Source organism: Phocoena phocoena, chromosome 14 (assembly GCF_963924675.1).
Source record: "Phocoena phocoena chromosome 14, mPhoPho1.1, whole genome shotgun sequence".
Classification (NCBI taxonomy): Eukaryota; Metazoa; Chordata; class Mammalia; order Artiodactyla; family Phocoenidae; genus Phocoena; species Phocoena phocoena.
Genome location: NC_089232.1, coordinates 67,554,400 through 67,575,875, shown reverse-complemented (window position 1 = coordinate 67,575,875; position 21,476 = coordinate 67,554,400). Strand labels below are relative to the sequence as shown.

At 38.9% G+C, this 21,476-nt stretch overlaps 2 protein-coding genes and 1 pseudogene across 2 annotated transcripts in view; 2 read left to right on the top strand and 1 right to left on the bottom strand.

The window, feature by feature from the left end:
• Positions 1-5,709, top strand: part of PPP1CB (protein phosphatase 1 catalytic subunit beta) — a 37,231-nt gene extending 31,522 nt beyond the window's left edge. Inside the window, exons 8-9 of the mRNA XM_065890783.1 lie at positions 808-942; positions 3,891-5,709. Of these exons, the coding sequence (XP_065746855.1) occupies positions 808-942; positions 3,891-3,995 (240 nt within the window). The 3' untranslated portion in view covers positions 3,996-5,709. The remainder of the gene's footprint in view (positions 1-807; positions 943-3,890) is intronic.
• Positions 5,710-7,805: 2,096 nt separating this feature from the next.
• On the bottom strand, positions 7,806-11,154 carry LOC136133954 (phosphatidylinositol 4,5-bisphosphate 3-kinase catalytic subunit alpha isoform-like; annotated as a pseudogene).
• A 7,092-nt stretch (positions 11,155-18,246) lies between these two features.
• Positions 18,247-21,476, top strand: part of SPDYA (speedy/RINGO cell cycle regulator family member A) — a 35,319-nt gene continuing 32,089 nt past the window's right edge. The window contains exon 1 of the mRNA XM_065891385.1: positions 18,247-18,326. The gene's annotated coding sequence lies outside the window, so the exon portion shown is untranslated. The remainder of the gene's footprint in view (positions 18,327-21,476) is intronic.

Genomic DNA, 21,476 nt, shown 5'->3' with positions numbered 1-21,476 from the left:
ATCCTGTTCTGCTTATTTTCAAACTTACTGTCTCTAAAATTGAGAGATTTATGATGGGAAACAACACAAACTACAGATATTTCCTTTTTTAAAAACCCTGTTCTTTTAGTAAATACGTGAATAAATAAACAAGTGAACGAGCAAACTAAGAACTAAAAGGACATACTGAGTGCCAGGCAGTGTGCTGAGCTGGAGTAGATAAGGTGGACAGAGTCTTAACAGAAAAGGTTAATATCTAAATTTTACCATGAGGTAATAACAACCAGCACATGTACCTGATACTAAAGTAGGAATTATATAAAAATGTAAATAATTGTGGAAGTGCTTTCTCCAAGTATTGGTAGGATAATTTTGCTTAATCAAAGAATACCTAGAAGACTTTAGAAAGTATTGTTGCCTACTACAAATAAATAGAAAATATTTACATGTCATTGCATACCTCTCAAATCTGTAGACTGGGAAACGTGTTGTTTAGTTCACTCAGGAATTGACAACAGATTCTAGAAGTCATGTTAAATCATTAAGGAAAAGAGTTACACACAAAGAAGTGTAATCTGTAGGCAGCTAATTTTTTGTAGCGTGATCTGTGTACAGTAAGCTCAACTTAGTAAAGTTTTCAGTGTGTGGCTATGTAATACTAATAGGAAATTAGAAAGTGGAACAAAAATCAAGCTTCCAAAACAAAACAGGGTTTTTTTTTTTTTTTTTCAGGTCTTTGTCACATTAATCTTAATTAGTATTAATGGTTGAGAATTTCAAAGAACACATAAATAAGTGTGTTTTTTCTTTTGACTTTTTCTTTGCCAGGTGGTGGAAGATGGATATGAATTCTTTGCAAAGCGACAATTGGTAACCCTATTTTCAGCCCCAAATTACTGTGGCGAGTTTGATAATGCTGGTGGAATGATGAGTGTGGATGAAACTTTGATGTGTTCATTTCAGGTATGATACAATATATCAACTTTGAAGAACTAGAAATCTCTTTTTTTGTTTGTTTTTTTGTTTGTTTTGTTTTTTACAGTACGCGGGCCTCTCACTGTTGTGGCCTCTCCCATTGCGGAGCATAGGCTCGGGACGCACAGGCTCAGCGGCCATGGCTCATGGGCCCAACTGCTCTGTGGCATGTGGGACCTTCCCGTACCAGGGCACGAACCCGTGTCCCCTGCATTGGCAGGCAGACTCTCACCCACTGTGCCACCAGGGAAACCCCTCTTTTTTTTTTAATTGAAGTATAGTTGATTTACAATGTTGTGTTAGTTTCTGGTGTAAAGCAGTGATTAAGTTATACATATATATGTATTCTTTTTCATATTCTTTTCCATTGTGATTTATTACATGATATTGAATATAGTTCCCTGTGTTATACAGTAGAACCTTGTTGTTTATCTAATGTATATATAGTAGTTTGAATCCGCTAATGCCAAACTCCTAATTTATCCCTCTGCCACCCCTTTTCCCCTTTGGTAACCAAAAGGTTTTAACAACTAGAAGTCTAATTAAAACTATTGTCAGAAGAATTTTCTTTCAGATTGTGTTCTTTCCTTCAGTTAGTATAGAAAATCAGTTTTGTTCAGAAGTAAAATCACTTATAGACTCCTTTAGAGATTTCTATTTTCATTCACAAACGCTCCAGTCTTTTTGGTATATAACCCATAATTAGAGTTTTAGGAAACGTGAGTCGTGTCAGTCATTCTTGATGCAGATGTTGAAATTGTTAAATTCCTGTATGAATCCTTAGATAGTGGCTTACCTACTAAAAGAATGTAAATTCAGTGAATAATTTAGATTTTGTTTTCTTCTGCAAGATGAATAGGTAGGACAGGCGTTGAGTGGAGAGAGTTATATTATAAACTTCGATTAAAATAATGTAGAATATTTACCTAAGAAAAACTTTCCAAATAATCTTAAAGTATCAATTTGTGAATATAGAGACATTTACATTTTAAAAAGAGACCAGGGCTTCCCTGGTGGCGCAGTGGCTGAGAGTCCGCCTGCCGATGCAGGGGACACGAGTTTGTGCCCCAGTCCGGGAAGATCCCGCATGCCGCGGAGCAGCTAGGCCCGTGAGCCGTGGCCGCTGAGCCTGCGCGTCTGGAGCCTGTGCTCCGCAACGGGAGAGGCCACAACAGGGGGAGGCCCACGTACCACAAAAAAAAAAAAAGAGAGAGACCAGCTTTAACTTTAGTGTGCTCCTTAAAATCATTCTTGTTCATGGACTTAAATCACTTTAATACTTAGCTTTTTGCAAAGGTTATTTTATGTCCTTAATATCACACACTGTATTTCTCTTTTTAAATGTAGAAGGGGTTTGTTTCTATCAGTTAGTAGACTTGAATGCTAAATGTTTGACTTCTCATTTTCAGTTTAAACATAGTAACCAGGCCTTATCCTTCAACAGTTGCCATAATCGAGTTGTATTAATATATCCCGCCCCCCGCACCGGGGCACTATGACACTCTGAATAAAAATGCTTATGAGTCTTTTCTACACGTTTTTTATGTAAATACTGAAATTCTCTACCTGAAATGTAGGTTAAAGCTCTGTTTACACCCAGAAGAATAAACATAATTTTTAAATGTCAGATAGTAACAAGTATTGGTGAGGATGTGGAGAAGTTGGAACCTTATGCATTGATAGTGGGAATGGGAAATGGTGTGGCTGCTTTGCAAAACAGTTTGGCAGTTCCTCAAAAAGTTAAACATAGAATTTCTATATGACCCAGCAATTCCACTCCTAGGAATATACCTGAAAGAATTGAAAACAGGTACTCAAATACATGTATATGCATATTCATAGGAGCATTATTTATAATAGCCAAAGGTAGAAATAACCCAGATGGCCATTAGCTAAAGAGTGAATAAACAAAATGTGGAATATCCATAAAATGGCATATTATTGGCAATTAAAAGTAATGAAGTACTGGGAATTTCCTGGTGGGTCCAATGGTTAGGACTCTGCACTCTCACTGCCAAGGGCCTTGGTTTGATCCCTGGTCGGGGAACTAAAATCCCATAAGCCGCGTGGCATGGCCAAAAAAAAAAAAGTAATGAAGGACTAATATATGCTACAACATCAAAATCATTATCTTAGTGAAAGAAGCGAGTCACAAAAGACCATGCATTGTGTGGTTTCATTTATTTAAAATAGCCAGAAAAGACAAATCAATAGAGAAGGTAAAGTAGTGACTGCTTGGAGTTGAAGGGAGTTTTAGGGGAGTGGAGAATGGAAATAGGGAGGGAGTGATTGCTTATGGGAACAAGGTTTCTTCCTGGGGTGACAAAAACGTTCTAATGTTAGATTATAGCAGTGGTTGTATAGCTGCAAGTATATAAAAAATTGTTGACTTGTTACATTTTAATGGTTGAACTCTATGGTATCTAATATATATAGCTTTTTTAAAATAAAAGATCTGTGTACACATAATAAATCAAGATCTGAAGAGTTTGTGACTAATTACCCTCTAAATAGTAGAAGAATTATGATGAGAACCTAGGTGTTTTGACTCTTAAACTAGTATTCTTCGTCATAGAGATACGCTAATTTGAAAATTTTTTTATTGATACTTAAGTTTAAGGATTGGGTAGTTGAAGGGATTTGTGTACTTGAGCTTTTGTACAGCAGAAAATAACACAACATTGTAAAGTAACTATATGCCAATAAAAAATAAAATAAATAAAATTTTAAAATTATCAATGGAATGACCAGTAATAGCAATATTCAGACATTTACTGTACTCCTTAAATGTGAGAAATGTTTGTGGAACTTTGCTGTTTTCTTCTACAGTTTTATAATTGATGTCATTTATTGAAAGGCCCACTATTGTAACAGTAATTTCCTTAAACTTATTGTACTTGAAAAAATAACATTGTTACTAAATTATTTACTTTAAGATATTGAAACCATCTGAAAAGAAAGCTAAGTACCAATATGGTGGACTGAATTCAGGACGTCCCGTCACTCCACCTCGAACAGCTAATCCACCGAAGAAAAGGTGAAGAAAGGAACTCTGTAAAGAAACCATCAGATTTGTTAAGGACATACTTCATAATATATAAGTGTGCACTGTAAAACCATCCAGCCATTTGACACCCTTTATGATGTCACACCTTTAACTTAAGGAGACGGGTAAAGGATCTTAAATTTTTTTCTAATAGAAAGATGTGCTACACTGTATTGTAATAAGTATACTCTGTTATAATATTCAACAAAGTTAAATCCAAATTCAGAATTGCCCATTAAATTTACATCTTCACGTATCACAGTTTTTAAAGTTGAAAAGCATCCCAGTTAAACTAGATGTGATAGTTAAACCAGGTGAAAGCATGATGATCCATCTGTGTAATGTGGTTTTAGTGTTGCTTGGTTGTTTAATTATTTGGGGCTTGTTTTTGTTTTGTTTTGTTTGTTTTTGCTAAAATAATGGCAAATTCTTTAAATTTTTTCCCAGACATTTTAAAAAGTGAAATGTGGGAAGAGCTTTAAAGACATTCATCGACTATTAATTTTCCATTGCTTATTTACTTATGTACCTGTTTGATCTCACTAAGAAAACTTATGCCTCATTACAGTAAAAAGGAATTTTAGAGATATTTTTTAAAAATATGCAGACTGTCCAATCGAGTGATTTAATCAGTTTGGGCAAACATTACAGCTGATAGTGAATATCTTGCTTTATAGAGAAATTGCCACTGATTTGGATTTGTGCGCTCTAATTCTAACTTATTGATGCTCTATCGTGCAGTAGCATTTTCATTTAACTTTAAGATAAGGCTCATTTAGCATACCCAACTAGTTGGTAATGTGATTATGTGGTACCTTGGCTTTAGGTTTTAATTCGCACGAAACACCTTTTTGGCATGCTTAACTTTCTGGTAACACCCTCACCTGCATTGGTTTTGTTTTTTGGTTTTTGTTGTTGTTGTTGTTGTTGTTTGTTTTTAGATCCACAGAACATGAGAATCCTTTTTTGACAAGCCTTGGAAAGCTGACATTATCTCTTTTTCCTCCCTCTGTACGAAGGATGTATTTAAATGAATGCTGGTCAGTGGGACATTTGTCAACTATGGGTATTGGGTGCTTGACTGTCTAATATTGCCATGTGAATGTTGTATACGATTGTAAGGCTTATGTCACTAAAGATTTTTATTCTGATTTTTCATGATCAAAGTTCATATGATATTGTATAGACATGCTTTGTAGTGAACTATAGTAGCAATAATTTCTGTACATGATCAAGGGTTTATTGCAGCATTTCTTTTCCTGTTCTTTTTTTTTTTTAAGGGTAGTATTAACAAATGACAGGAATAGAAAAGTCAACATAAACATTTTAGAAGGAGATCTTACAGGACACAGATTTGTGATGCTTTAGATGCAACACTTTTGGATGTGATTCTCAAAGCTTTTATTGAGCGTTGTCAAATTTGTAAGCTTCATAGGGATGGACATCATATTTATAAATGCCCTTCTATAAGTGCTACCATAGATGTGAAATTCTTGACCTTAATATCGTCTTTGAAATTGTTAAATTGAGAATTCTGTTAACTTACGTTTTAAGAATTGGCGTATTGTATTACTGCAAGAGATTTGATTTTCAGCACAGTGCAACGTTCTTTCAAATGCATATGTCTTTTTTTTCTAATTCCATTTTGTTTTAAAGCACATTTTAAATGTAGTTTTCTCATTTAGTAAAAGTTGTCTAATTGATATGAAGCCTGACTGGTTATTTTATTCCTTTTTTTTTTTTTCTTTTACAATGAGACATTTAAACACACATTTTATTCAAATAGATTTTAATGTTTTTGACGCATACTGAATTGGTTTTTTTTTTTAATTGTCCATGTACTGCATATGATGTATTAGGTTAGGTCACACAGGCTTTTTATCTAATGTGATTTAAATATCTTCCTAGCTGAAGAGTAAGTTGAGCAATTTTAAATAGAATTTTAGATGTATTCTTATCAGTGTAGTGTGAAGGGGGTCTAGAAAATAAGCCTTTGGCAGGAGACAGGGCAGTCTTTTATTAATCTTAGTAATAGTCAAAACACATTAATTTGGATCCTACATATTGGGTTTTTGTAGTAATTTAGCCAGGTCAGTACTGAATATGAAAAAAATAGTCACTAATTAAGCAAATTAATATTGGTCGCTGAATTTGAAGAATAGAAATTTATCATGTTTTAAAATTATTCAAGCAGTCTTAAAATACTTTAACAGCTTCTATTCCTATAATGTGTTCATTACAAATATTATTTGCTTGGCTCTGCTACTTGAAATAAATAAAACTTTCTTAGCAGAAAAATATCCTATAATTCTAGTGTCACTAATTTGTTCTTCCCTTTTGCTAATTTATATCATTTTTCCTCTGATTTTTAATAATTTTCTATATTCAAATTTATTCTAAACGTCATGACATTCAGAGTCATTAAACACACTAGATAACTGTGATAATGTGATGGATCCACATGGATTATTATGGTCCATTTCTGTTCTTGAATGGAAAGAATCAACTACAAATTGCATTTGAAGCTTTACCATTCATTATTTTAATTTTGCCCGGGGACCAATTTTAATCATGATCAGCAGGACAGGTTTGTTCAAAATGTTGAGTCAAAATACCTGCAAGCAGAATTTTAAAGTTTAAAATGTGGCTGGTTGGAAGTGGAAGAGGTTATAATAGGCCTTAAAAAAAATTGTCTAAGGGAAAACCAGGAGCATCTTGAGATGTGTCCCTTAAGAGTATATAAAAGTGTATTATATCGAGCCAAGGAACTTAAGTATATCTCCATATATAAGTTCACGTACATTCCTGTGTCTGCTTGGCAACTGTTAACTTCTGAACCAAAAGAACAAATTTTTTTCTTTCACATCTTTACATTAAAAATGTGTTTAGAGAAGGAAAATAGGCTTACTTTACTCTTGCTGCCCTGACTCAATCCACCTCTTCTCTTCCTTGTAAATCCATCCCTGAATAAAAGCTGTGCCTGAGAAAACACTTAATAGCCTGACTATACCAGTTCCCTCACGTAGAAATACTCTATCCCTTTTTTGCTAGTAGATTTCAATGTTTTATAATTTCCTTAAACAGCTAAAAAGTGGTTAAAGAGAGTTTAAAGTGACAGGGTACCTTGCAAAATCAACAGCAGTTCAATAAAACATAAATTGATTCCCTGTAAGTATATGATGAAAGTTTTATCTTTATTCTCTTTATAATGTTTCAACAAAAGTGAAATTTAGATACAGTGTAGAAAGTTTGATCTCTTGTTCAGTTTTACCTGTACTTCTGAATGCCAGAATTTCTAAATAAATCCCGATTAGAAAAAAACTTTTTAATAAGAAATTTTCATTATTTTCCAATCTTAGTGTAATTTAACATCAAAGTCCAGTTTACATGGACCTAATGCAATAATATACTTTGTTATGTCCACATTTCAAAACATGAAACATTTGCAAGACAAAAAAAAATCATTCTTTTTCCTTCTCCATCATTTCTATATATTTTGGGGTTTTTTTTGTTTTTTAAAAAAAGATACAAACAATCACGAAGTTTACCTTTTTGGACTTAAGGCATAACATGAAATTGCACATTTTGAAATGTGAAAGCTTAATTTTGAAATGAATTAGTTCTATCAAACCCTGTTTGCGTTTACATTATTTAAATTATATAGTATTTTATTTCTATTCTTGCTGTAAATTCTAATGCTGTTCATGGATTGTGCATTTCCTGTGCAGTCAGTCTTTGCCTGTTGACAGTTACTAACTGCAGTATAGAATCCAGATACTGAGCTTTCAGTTTCTTAGTTATCATTTCAGTTCAAAGCATGCTGCTTAATTGTGTGGAAGATCCAATCCATTTTTGTTGTCCAGCCACCATAGTGTGCATCATTGGTTTTATGAAATATTCCAAAGCCTCTTGCTCAGTTTTATCTAAAGCTAGGGTCTTTCGAATGTATGCAGTATCATGAAAAGATTGTAGTTCTGGCATTCCAGAGCCAAGCATCATTGAGAAAAGATTTATGAAGAGATTGACATGCTGCCGAATAGCTAGATAAGCCTTGTAACACATCTCCTGAAACCTCTCAGATTCTCTTATCTTTGTGCATTCTTGGGCTCCTTTACTAATCACTATTAAGAAATCTTGGGTCAAAACAAATGGTACACGCTCTCGTTTATAACCAGATTTTTTCTTCTTGTGATCCAAAAAGTGTCCAAAATCTGTATGAAACAGTTGTCCATCATCTTTAACCATGATGTTACTATTGTGACCATCTCCAATTCCCAAAATGAAGATAGCAACACAATACCCAGCACATGAACATGTAAACAGATCGATGGCTGCATATTTCTCCCTTGTTCTTGTCTCTGAGCCACTGATGTAGTGTGTGGCTGTTGAACTGCAGGGCACCTTTCAGGCCTCCTTTAGACTGAATTTGCATAATAGTGTGAATTTCTCACCACCTCAGTAAGTCCCACACAGTCACCAATTGACAACCATAAGGTAACATTTGAAAATCAAAACCTTGATTTTATCAGATATTTTCCATAATGCAAATAATTTGAAGTGTTAGCATATCTTGCCATAAATCATCATTTAAAAAAATCTCGTTCTGAAAGAGTAATTCTGACGTGATGTCTGGGTTCTCCCAATTCAACCACAGTGGCCTTTTTGCAGAGGACATAATTTGACACTCTTCAAGCCTGAGATTTCCCAGCTGATGAGCAGGGTTTAGAGGCAATAGAAAGCCCTGAAGAGCATCAGTGAAATCTGGTAGCCGCATTTGCTCAACTAAAAACTTCATCTGCACCTTCTGTGTTTCATCCTTCTCTTGTTTGAGAATGTCAGTTAAGTTAATGAGCTCTTCCCATAGCTTCAATCTGCCTGTTCAGGTGTTTCAGATACACCCCACATGCACAGCAATAGGACTCCAAAAGCAGGCCAAACCTGTTTTATGGTGCATCTCAGATTTTAAATGCCAAAAGAAAAAGTGCCTAATCCTTTGATTAGTCAATGCTTTTTTGAGTAAAAATCTCACAAGTAGGTTATCCAAATACTGTTCATAGTTTAGGACCTGTACTAGCAGAATTAGGTACTGAGAAAGTTTGTCATCTGTTAAATATTTTTCTAAGCATTGAACAGCAAAACCTTGAACCATGGGATCTGGGTAATTGCAGTCCAGAAGCTCCATAGCCTGTTGAGGTTTGATTGGAGGCCAGTCGTTTACCAAGCAGTACATCTGAGCTACTTCATCGCTAGAATTCCATTTAACAGAGTTAATTCGGGTAGAATTTCAGGGATAGTTACACAAGTGTCTGTGGCTCCACAGAAAATCTCTTAGTGATTTCAGATAGAGGATCTCGTGTACAAATTGCTTGGAGCTGTTAGCATTTTCTCAATTCATTGTCTCTAGCTAGTCTGTTACTCAGTCCTGCATGGGAATAACTAAATCCTGCTTCTCGGGATACATACCAATTGGCATGCTCTTCAATCACTGACATATCTGGAAACCTCACCGCACTGCCAAACCAGTCAAACTCCAACTCTAAACATGGAGTTTCTTTATTTGGATTTGATCCAGTAACACCAATAGAGTTCAGCAAATCTTCAAGTCCATGAGGTACTGGCGAAAGATTCAAAGCCATTTTTCCAGATACTAGAGTATCTGTGTAATCAAACAAGTTTATATTTCCCCAGCCCAATGGACAGTGTTCCTCCTTAGCACCCTTTCGGCCTTTAACAGAACAGATGGAAAGGCAAGGTCGAGCAGCATGAGGAAGATCAGGAATGTATATATCTTAATTCAGCCATTCATTCCACCTGGGATTGGAACAAGGTACTCTTTGAGTGTTCACATTATCACATAAGCGTTCTCCTCCATGGTAGATACCTGTTCTAACATAGATCTTGTCAGTGTCTCGAATATTTACATTCACATAGGTTGCACAAAGAATTTTTATTCTTGAGTGCACTATTTATAACCCAAAGGGATTTTGTAGATGTTTCTCCATTCGTATATGGTGTAGCTGTGGAGATGCATCTGGAATAAGATGGCATTGTAAAAATCCATTGGCAGTTGAGAGTAGAGCCTTTCTTTAGCCATCAGCAGCAAACTGGGCATCCTCCCAAGCATTATATAGCTTCTTATATACTTACACTAAGGATATTTTTCTAGAAAGTATTTGTCACATCCACACACTTTTTTTTTTTTTTTTTTTTTTTTTTTGCGGTACGCGGGCCTCTCACTGTGGTGGCCTCTCCCGTTGCGGAGCACAGGCTCCGGACGCGCAGGCTCAGCGGCCATGGCTCACGGGCCCAGCCGCTCTGCGGCATGTGGGATCTTCCCGGACCGGGGCACGAACCCGCGTCCCCTGCATCGGCAGGCGGACTTTCAACCACTGCGCCACCAGGGAAGCCCCACACACTTTTAAAATATACTTGCCCTGATATTCTAAAGCACAGAGTTTCAGTTGTTCAGATGATAGCAACATACTTTGAATTTTTTTCCTGATCACTTCAGCAATTACTTGTTCTGGCACACAGTCATGGTTTGATTTTCAGAGTATACTTCACTGCTTGTCATTTGGAGAAACTGTTACCCAAATCACCACTATATTCGCCCTTTATCCAATTTATTATGTAGGCGCTTTGGCAGTTCTCGTGAAGATTCTACATTTGGAGGATAGATATACATTGCTCTACCATGAGGTGAATTGAGATCCGTAAGATCCACAGCTTTACAAACATTGAGAATATTTCTTCGAAGTCCTGTACTTCTGGATCTTTAACCATATCGAATTCACACACTGGTATGCCAACGGCAAAACCAGTTTCTCGGTTGAGGATCTTTTCTTCATGGTTGCCTAATGGTTCAGTTACTTTTTTAAAGGGTTGAAAAAGCGTAAGGTCACAAAGTCGTTTCATGAAAAAATTCTTCCCTTTCTGCTTCTTGGGTAACACAAAAGGTAAGAACATTCATCTTGAAGTTGGTGGCGAGGGTATTTTCTCACTTCTTTAAATAGTTCATGTTTTATAGTTATTAGTGTAGCCTCACGGAGGCATTCTGAAGTTACTATCATCCCATTTGGTAGTAAACATTCTACTAGGAGTCTTGGCATCAAGTGGATGCCCCACAGTTCACCTGATGATGGTCTTGGAGGCATTGTTCTGATCCTTTACAAGTTTTACATATAAAAGTACTTTGCAGAATTAGATGCGTGGCTGTCCCAAGGCAGAAATGCTCGGAGCTCCTAGAACCTAACCGCATCGCGTCCCGGCGAGGTCCCAGCCCCGCGGGCGGCACAGCCCCGCCTCCCGGCCCCCCTGCCCTGCCGCTCCGGAGCTGCCCGGCCACTGCCTCGCCAGCAGCCCGGCGGCAGCAGCCCGAGACCTCAGCGGCCGCCTAGAAGATTTTTAAAGTAAAAACTTCCTTCAGCTACCACCTCTTACATTGGTTGACATTAAATCATAAACTTAATTAATTTCTTATTATTTTCTTTCTTGTACAGATTGCCAGTGTTTTTATTAAACCTTATTTTTACAAAAGTGGCTGTAAATCTTTTTTCCTCTTAGGGATCTTTGCCAGCTAATGTGGTTACAAAATCTTACTTGTAACCCAGATTGTTCTGGGTATCAATAGAGTGGAAGATTACAAATGTGTTGTGAGGTGTGTGTTGTATGTATGTGAAAGGGAGCGAGAACAAACTGCCTGAAGCTCACAGATTCAGCATTTCTTTTTTTTTATTTTTATTTTTTTAATTTTTCTAAAATGATTTTATTTAAATAATTTTGACTCAAACTTTTAGCATTCATGGTAATTTGTATTTTGCCTTCGAATCTTTTTTTTTTAACATCTTTATTCGAGTATAATTGCTTTACAATGATGTGTTAGTTTCTGCTTTATAACAAAGTGAATCAGTTATATATATACATATGTTCCCATCTCTTCCCTCTTGCGTCTCCCTCCCTCCCACCCTCCCTATCCCACCCCTCTAGGTGGTCACAAAGCACCCAGCTGATCTCCCTGTGCTATGCGGCTGCTTCCCACTAGCCATCTATTTTACGTTTGGTAGTGTATATATGTCCATGCCACTCTCTCACTTTGTCACAGCTTACCCTTCGCCCTCCCCATATCCTGAAGTCCATTCTCAGTCTGTGTCCTTATTCCTATCTTGCCCCTAGGTTCTTCATGACCTTTTTTTTTTCCCTTAGATTCCATATATATGTGTTAGCATGCATATACACTGGAATATTACTCAGCCATAAAAAGAAACGAAATGGAGTTATTTGTAGTGATGTGGATGGACCTAGAGTCTGTCATACAGAGTGAAGTAAGTCAGAAAGAAAATCAGCATTTCTTTGATACTGCGTGCAAAAAGGTGGGAACCTAAGATCTATCCCGGGAGGTTTTCAGTCAAGCCTAGCCTGGGCTCACCAAGTAAGATGTGTTTTAATTTTTGCAGCTTCTTAACTCTGAGTCATTCAGTAGATGTACAGGCCAAAATTCTTCCCGAGAGAGCAATGACACCACAACTAAACATGTGAAGCTATCAGACTTTTACACCAACTATAATTATTATTACAATAGTGTGCCTTTTAGCACACTAGTTTATAGTCTATCATGTATAAACATGATTATTGACAAAGTCACAAAGACAGAATACAGTACAACAGGAAAGAAGTAGTCCAGAGGAGTCCTTAATGTATGTAATACGTTTAACTGGAATAACTTAAGTCTTAAATCTAGTGTATTTCTTAGGAAAAAAGAGCCAAGGAAACAAAACCGGGGTGATGAAACTTTTTTTATCCGACTGCCTCCAATATGTGATTCTCAAACTGATACTGGGGGCTCCCCTGGTGGCGTAGTGGTTGAGAATCTGCCTGCCAATGCAGGGGACACGGGTTCGAGCCCTGGTCTGGGAAGATCCCACATGCCGCAGAGCGGCTGGGCCTGTGAGCCACAACCACTGAACCTGCGCGTCTGGAGCCTGTGCTCTGCAACAAGAGAGGCCGCAATAGTGAGAGGCCCGCGCACCGCGATGGGGAGTGGCCCCCGCTTGCCGCAACTAGAGAAAGCCCTCCCACAGAAACGAAGACCCAACATAGCCATAAATTAATTAATTAATTAATTAAAAAAAGAAATTGAATACAATATTTTTTTAAAAACTGATATTGGCATAGTTTCTGAAAATGCTGTCACTTACCAACAGATTATTAACAGACTGACACCTCCCCCACCATTCTTGGGGTAAACATGAGCTCTGTCTCTAGCTCTCTTAGTGTAATAAGGATTATTGAGAATGCAGGTGTGAGGGGCGGAATCACTTGAAAAATCGTATTCCGGTCGAACTCAGGAAACTACTCAACTTACCAAACTAAAAATTAATAACCTACTTCAATACCTCAGAAGAACTTATGTGAAGCCGAGCGTCCCATTCTGTTACACATCTGTTATGCAGTATATGCCTTAAGTTTTAGAAACAAATCCCTGTCTCCTGGGATAATTGCCCCAGGTTTTTGTAGCCCATCTCTAGCTGGGGCCTGGTAACACCACTGAAATTAATTTGATAATATCAAAAATCTAGGTTAAAAGCTTTCTATTTAATAGGGCTTCCCTGGTGGCGCAGTGGTTAAGAATCCACCTGCCAATGCAGGGGACACGGGTTTGAGCCCTGGTCCGGGAAGATCCCACATGCTGTGGAACAACTAATCTCGTGTGCCACAACTACTGAGCCTATGGTCTAGAGCCCGCGAGCCGCAACTACTGAAGCCCATGCGCCTAGAGCCCGTGCTCCGCAACAAGAGAAGCCATTGTAATGAAAAGCCCGCACACCGCAACGAAGAGTAGCCCCTGCTCGCCGCAACTAGAGAAAGCCCACAAGTAGCAACAAAGACCAAACGCAGCCAAAAGTAAATTAAATAAATTTAAAAAAGAAAACACCACTTTATAGCAGTACACCATATATACTCAATATGTTGTTTTAAAAAACCAGCTTTCTATTACTGTACTGTACAGCCTGTTTTTCATGGGGTACCCTAATCTTTTATTAAGTGAGTATCCTAAACTATTTGGGTATCCTCACTGACAGGTTAACACAAATTGTGATCTATTCCATTTTTGAAAGAAAATCAATTATTTGCTGTACAGATCCGTTAATATGTTGGGCGTTCCTTCAAAATGTTGTTCCATTTGGTCCTTAGAAGCCTTTGGGTCTAGATCAGTCTAATTTTGACTAGAATGTATGGACAGAGATTTTTTGTCTCTTTTGTTCGCTGACGTGTCTCCAGCTTCTAGAGTAGTGCCTAGCACATAGTACGTATGCAAATGTTGGTTTAATGAATGGCAAATGAGTTTCAAAAATCACTATTACTACCACTATTTTGACACTGTGACCTTTTGGAGAAATTAGCAAAAAATAATATAGTTGCAGTTTTTATTTATCTTCATCTAACTGCTTTTTGTCTCGTACAAGAATGCTGGAATAGTCTCAGGAGAAAATTGATCTGGGTCTATATGGCAAAAATAGTTTGTTGTCAAACCTGTAATCCTTATTTGGTAAAATATTGGTAAGTATGAGAAGTCAGTGTTCAGTTAGTTGAAGGAATGTTTCTCAGCTAGCTGCTGACAGGCACACTGGGGAAGTTGCCTCTTGTTCAGAATCAAACTTTCCAAGATCCTTATGGGTACTTTCTTGCCTCCCCTTTGCTATAGTTTATTTAGGTTCTGTTTTATTGACCTTAAAGTCATCTTTGTTGTGAGCCACTTCGAATATTTTTAGGAAAGTGATATAGTTTTGTGTAACATTTTGTGTTTCAGAAGTCACCTAGTAAATATGAACACTTAAAACCAGGAATCAAAACTTGAAAGTGGAGAGGCTATTGCCTCATTTTAACAAATAAGGATTATGTCATAGGCAGCAGCAAGAATGGGGAGAAATCAAGAAAGATATTTTCATTAATAAGCAAAAAAGTGAGGTACAGTGGAGAAAACTATTCTAGAGAGAAATTTTATAAAGTCCTTCTATCTATTGTTCTGATACTTCTGAAGACTTTATCTCTACCACAGAAAAGAGCAGTCAGCCAGGCTGCATTCTTGGTCATAGTGCAAAATTCCAGGAAGGGAATTTTGCCCAGCTTGAATCAAGGGCCGGCCCTTATGACTCCAGTGAGTGAGGAAGGAGAGAGATGATATTGCATGAATATAGCTGCTATCTCTACACCCAAGTGGTTTGGGAGGTTCGGTAGAACACTTCCTAGAAAAGGGGTGCTGAACATAAAGCTGTCCTTTACAATACACCTTAAAAGATAATCTAGTCACAAAAAGACTGAAAATATGACATTGGCAAGATGTCGACTAATGGAAACTCTTACTTAAAACTGGTAAAACTACCTGGGAAATGAATTTAGCATTGATAATCTTGTATAGTTGAAACTGTGCATACTCTAAAACCCATCAGTTTCACTTTAAAGCATTTATGGAAAAACTACATGAGTGTACCATGGGCCATACATATATAAACAGAAGTATTGTAGTATTCAAAATATTTGACTTTAATACATGGGCACTGACCAGACACCAACTCATCAGAGCCTGTGCAAGCTATAAATAACTAATTTGGCTTTACAGAGGCATAGCAGCTGATAACCAAGTCTGTGCATGGGAATACTCAGAGCATTCATAGCAAAAAATAACACAAGTGACTTGACAGAAGCATTGATTCATTATGGTATATTTACAGAATAATCCTACACAGGGATGAAAATGATTTACTGTCATTCATTAGTGTGTCTAAATCTTGAAACTATGAAGAATACAAAGAGTATTAAATTTTCAAACAAGATTTGTGTTTAAGAATACGGTAAATCTAAAAAGAAAATGGAATGGGGGAATTAATTCCCTGGCGGTCCAGTGACTAGGACTCGGTACTTTCAATCCCTGGTGGGGGAACTAAGATCCTGTGAGTTGGGGAGGGGGGGATGGGAAAAACAAAAGTCACCTCTGCTGAGAAGTAAGGGGAGGAGGAGGAGCATACAGAATCTCAACAGTATTGTTTAATGTTCTATTCCTTGGATCTTAGGTTCATGCTTTTTGGGTGGGCAGTGGCTTCTTGAGGTTTTGTTTTATGCTAAGCTTGCATATATGTTACTAATATTCTTTTGTACATATCAAATATTTCATTTTTTATAAATTTATATGCAATCCCATTTCTGGAAAAGAGGCCTAGTTTTTTGTTTTTTTTTGCGGTACGCGGGCCTCTCACTGTTGTGGCCTCTCCCGTTGCAGAGCACAGGCTCCGGACGCGCAGGCCCAGTGGCCATGGCTCACGGGCCCAGCCGCTCCGCGGCATGTGGGATCTTCCCGGACCGGGGCACGAACCCGTGTCCCCTGCATCGGCAGGCGGACTCTCAACCACCGCGCCACCAGGGAAGCCCGAGGCCTAACTTTTGATTTAAAGTGAGAGACATGCAACTCTTCCTTTCACTTGAACCCTTAGGAGCCACTGTAAGGTTACTAATTGGCCTGATTTCAATTTCATTGTGTCTCAGGGAATAGGCCTGAGGAAAGGGAGTGAGACAAGAGAATGGCCAGTTAGTGGAGCAATCAAAACACACACTTATAGATGCATTAAGTTTGCTTTTATGGCCTCCGTTTGTGGTACCCCAAAATAATTACAATCGTAACATCAAAGATCACTGATCATGGATCACCATAACAAATATAATAATAATGAAAATGTGTGTAATGTTGCAAGAATTAGCCAAATGTGACAGACATGAAGTGAGAAAATGCTGCTGGAAAAGTGGCGCTAATAGACTTGCTCTACGCAGGATTGCCATAAACCTTCAATTTGTAAAAAATGTAGTATCTGCGAAGCACAATAAAACAAAGCAGTATGCCTGTAGTAGTCATTCATTGTTCAGTAAACATTCTGTGTACTCAAGGCTGGAGATTAGTAATCACAATAAACCCTGATACCTTGTGGAAAAGAGAACCACCAGGGAAAGAGAGAATGAGGCTCAAAGCAGTGTTTTCCTAGGAGAATCAGTATTTAAGGTTTTCACAACCAGTTTATGCTTCTTGGTTCATTCCCCCATTTAAGGGCCATGGGGAAAATATCCAAAATGCTTATAAGGAAAAATGAGTTTGCAGATTGTGTCCTCTTTCACGTAGGTGATTTTTTGCCATCATCTAGCTGTGTGAGAGCCCGAGAAAGAAGGGAACTAAATATTCATTCTTCAGAGTTGCTGACTGAGGAACTAATTGCTAGGAAGTGCCACAAATACGCAAGGCCAAATTGCTTTTTAAGTGTGATAGTTGTGGTAACTGAAAAATCTAGAAGCAATGCAAATATCAAAATGATTTACATTTGGTCCATCCACTCTGGACTATTATGCAGTCGTCAAGAATACTCAGAAAGACTGTAGCAACATGAAAAAAGGCCATGATACGTTAACAGGGGGAAAAAAGCAGGTTATACATTAGATAGAAGGGAAGTGAAGAGTAAAAGACGTCACGTACAAAATTTAAAAGCTATGAAGAATCCTTTTACTTATTCATTGAACAAACATTTATTAAGCACCTTACATCCCAGGCACCAGGTCAAAAAGAAAAGGTACCTGTAGAAGAAATTAGTTTGGAACAATAGATTTAACAGGATAGAATAACATTACCCCTTCTCACAAAGAGCCACGGTGCTCACACCTTTCTTTTTTGGTTTAGGTTGTCTCTTCCTCTGTTTCTACAGTTATTTTAACGTAGCAGTAATTTACAATTGCTGCTGCGAAGTTCACCTCTGATCCTTCGTCCTCCTGCTGTTGACGTCTCCGTTTACCGCGTTCCTGCCAGTGTGTGTGCCCGGTGCGGTGGAGGAGGGGTAAGTTAAGACCTGACGTCCCAGCCCGGCAGGGCCTCTCCATCTCGCAGCAGGGAAGATAAATGGCTCTAATCCAAGCCTGATTTTGGTAAGTGTCCAAGGGTAAGGCGTTACATTAGAAGGCAAGAAGCGGTCTGGGAGTGTCGAGGCGTTTTACCAGGACCTTGCCGGGAGGGAAAGCAAAGCCGGGTAACGGGACAAGGTGGGCAGGCGGCTGAGGCAGCGAGTGCAGCGCGAGGTGGGGGGGGGGTAGGCGCGCGCGCCTTGGGCTGGCCCCGCCCCCCGGAGGCGGGCTTTGCGCGCTGATTGGCCCGCGCCGGCCTCGCTCCGGGTTGGCGGGAGGTCTCCGAGCCCGCAGTGCAGCGGTGGAGTAACCTGAGAGCAACCGTCTGAGGCCTGGGGCGTCTGGGGAAGGCTGCCCGCTGGCCCGGCCCCCTCTCACTAGCCTCGGTTTTCCGCAGGTACTCTCCGCTCGCGCCCTGGCTTCGGGCCTCGCCGGCAACTCTCCAGTTTTGGTTGTGCCTGGTTCCTCCGTCCCCTGTCTCCCCCAACGACGCCACCCTCAGTGTGTGAGGTAGCGGCAGCGTCTTGGCCCCTTCCGCCCGTGAGTTCCCCGCCTCAGGTGCCGGCGGGGAGGAGGGGCGTCGCGGTCGTACGGCGCCTGCCGGCGCAGGGCCGCGGGGCCGGGGACGGAGGCGAAGTAGAAAGAGGGAGGCGGGGCGCCCCCCTCGGCCGGGTTTGTCGGGCTTCGCCGGCACAGTGCTCTTTGGCTCAGTTGGTCGTGCTCACTAGTGGGCGGGGGAGGGGAGGGGACAAAGGGGTTGGGGGGAGATGCGTCCCCAAGTACTAGCCGTGCCCTCTCCTCAGCGGGCGCTCCCCTCCTCGTGAAGGAAGGCCCTTAGGAACGAGCTCGTGCCTTCCCGCAGCACGCCCGCCCACCTGCCTTTTCCCTGCTGGGCGCCGGCTAGTGGTATTCTGAGTTCGTCCTGCCTCTTCTCGCGTGCCATTAAGCACATCTTTTTTTCGCAGGAGCATCTGCGCCAGAATCCTGAGACCTGAGCTGCTGTATCTCGGTGCTATGCCCTTGGCCCATTTATCAAAATTTACTAATGTCCTTTTCTTACATTTCCAGTACGACTGGAGGCCAACTAGCTTCTATTAAAAAATAAATAAATAAATAAACTTTAGAAGTAATTTAACATTTAAAGACTGATAAACCCATGCTATGTTAAAATTGAGATCCTGTCTCTACAAATTTTATTCTTTATCATGAGCACATTAAAAAAATACCTATGGTCTCTGTTACCAATAAAATTTTAACATTTAAATTACATGTACTAGTTGAAGTGAAATTTGGTTTCCTGTCATATTGGGACTCTCTTTCGAAGACACCCATCCTGGAAAAAAGATACAATAATAGTGCTGCCATGTATTGAGATTTTGCTAAGCATTCAGCACTGTGCATTATCCATATAGTTCCTTTCCTTACTAAGCCTACAAAATATGTATTATTAACAATGCCTAGTAACTTTAATTGAATACTTACTAGGTACCAGGTTCTAAAAATAAATAGCTGCTTTTATTATCTCAATATCACAAGTGAGAAAATGGAGGCTCCCAGAAGTTGAATAGCCTAAGACCCAGTCGCTAGTGAGAATCAGGTCTTAATCCAGGTCTATTCTCCAATATTTTAACGTATATTCTCAGGTGGCTCTGTCCCTCTGCCTTCTGTCGTGCTGAAAAATCCTCTGTCTTAAAAAAAAAATTCTTGGGAATTCTCCTGCGGTCCAGTGGTTAGGAATCGTCGCTTTCACTGCCAGGGCCCGTGTTGGATCCCTGGTCGGGGAAATAGGATCGGCAAGCCGCGCGGCCGGCCAAACTTAAAAAATACTAATAATAATTTGACTGTTGTCATTCTTTTAGTATGTCTAAATGAAGAGCAAAAATACAAGTTACCTCAAGTTGGAATTTGACCAAAATGTTGCATTGATAGCTTCTCTCCCTAAGGTCCTTCTCTATAACCCTCCTGCCAGTGTTTGGTTATTAATCTCAGTGAATCTCTATTTGAGGAATTTCCTCCTCTTTCTGTTTTCTCAAATTTTATATGAAGCAGAATAATGTAAAACATATTTATTTTTTTGATTGATAGAAAATTTGCATTCTATTTCATGATATATCCAAGGTTGTTTTAACAAAGCAACACTTTTAATTTACTTAACATTAAGTAACGTTAAGTAAATCTGACATCCTGGGAGATATGCCACAACTCTTCTATATTCTGGCACATCTGTCCCGCACTCCCCCAAGCCTGCCCCCACACCCCAATGTGAGAAGCCTGACTATTTAGTTTTTTCCATCTAGATTTGTAAGGTTGCTCTTTCTTTGAGGGGAAAAAAAAAAGATGCAGATGAGACCTCCAGCTGTCTCCCAGATGAGGTGGGCAGGAAGTAGCAAAACCTTCTTAACACAAGTCTCAAGGCACAATTAATCACCCATTCCTTTTTCTATGGAGTTTGTAGCACTCCCCCACCCTCAACTCCATAATTGCCTTCGATTTGCTTGGACCTTAGGATCTAGGAAGAAAGATGAGAGGAGAGGAGGGAAGCAAAATAGAGGGAGGAGAAGCAATTATAGAATTAATTTAATATAATTTACTCTGCCTAGTTCTTCATAATCTAGCCCTGTACTGTCTAATATGTGGCTGTTGAGCAGTTGAAATGTGGCTGGTGCAACTGAAGAATTTTTACTGCAACTGAAGAATTGAATTTTTACTTTAATTTAAAATTAAATACTGAAGGAGTGTAAAATATTTTTCCCTTATGTACCACATCATTGTTTTGGTAAGACTACATTTCACTTTAACTGTTGGAAATTTAGCATCCAAAATTCAGATACACTGTAAGTATAAACACCAGATTTCAAAGACTTAGTATGAAAAAAAGAATGGAAAGTATCTCATTAGTTTTTATATTGATTACATGTTAAAATGATATTTTGGATATAATAGGTTACATAAAATACATTCCTAAAATTAAATTCACTTGCTTATTTGTACTTTTTAAATGTAGCTTTAGAAATATAAAGTGACTCACATTATATTGGACAGTGCTGATCTAGCCCCACTATATCCAATCTTATTTTCCATTCCTTCCTTCAGCAGGGAAGTTGCTGAGGGTCAGGAAGGAGAATCTGTACCTGACTCCTTGAACATCAAGGGAGGCATGGCTGCCTGGGTCACTGTGAGTTATGGATTCAGAGGTTCTCATTAGGGTCTTAGAGTAGTTTCCTGCTTTGGCTATTCATAACTACATTTCCTATTACCCTATAAGTACTTTGACCGTAAAAGTAATGCTAACTAGTAATCACGTGAACTAATTACCACCAAACATGGTAATGATTATGCATATTGTTACATATTGATGGATTAACTTTGTTTCAATTTTTATTAGTCTATAACAGTTTACATTCATTCACACTGGTAATTGGCCACTCAAATAGCATAGTCATACACTCACAACTTTAGAAATTAAAGTGACCCTACCAAATGTAAAATAGATAGCTAGTGGGAAGCAGCCACATAGCACAGGGAGATCAGCTGGGTGCTTTGTGAC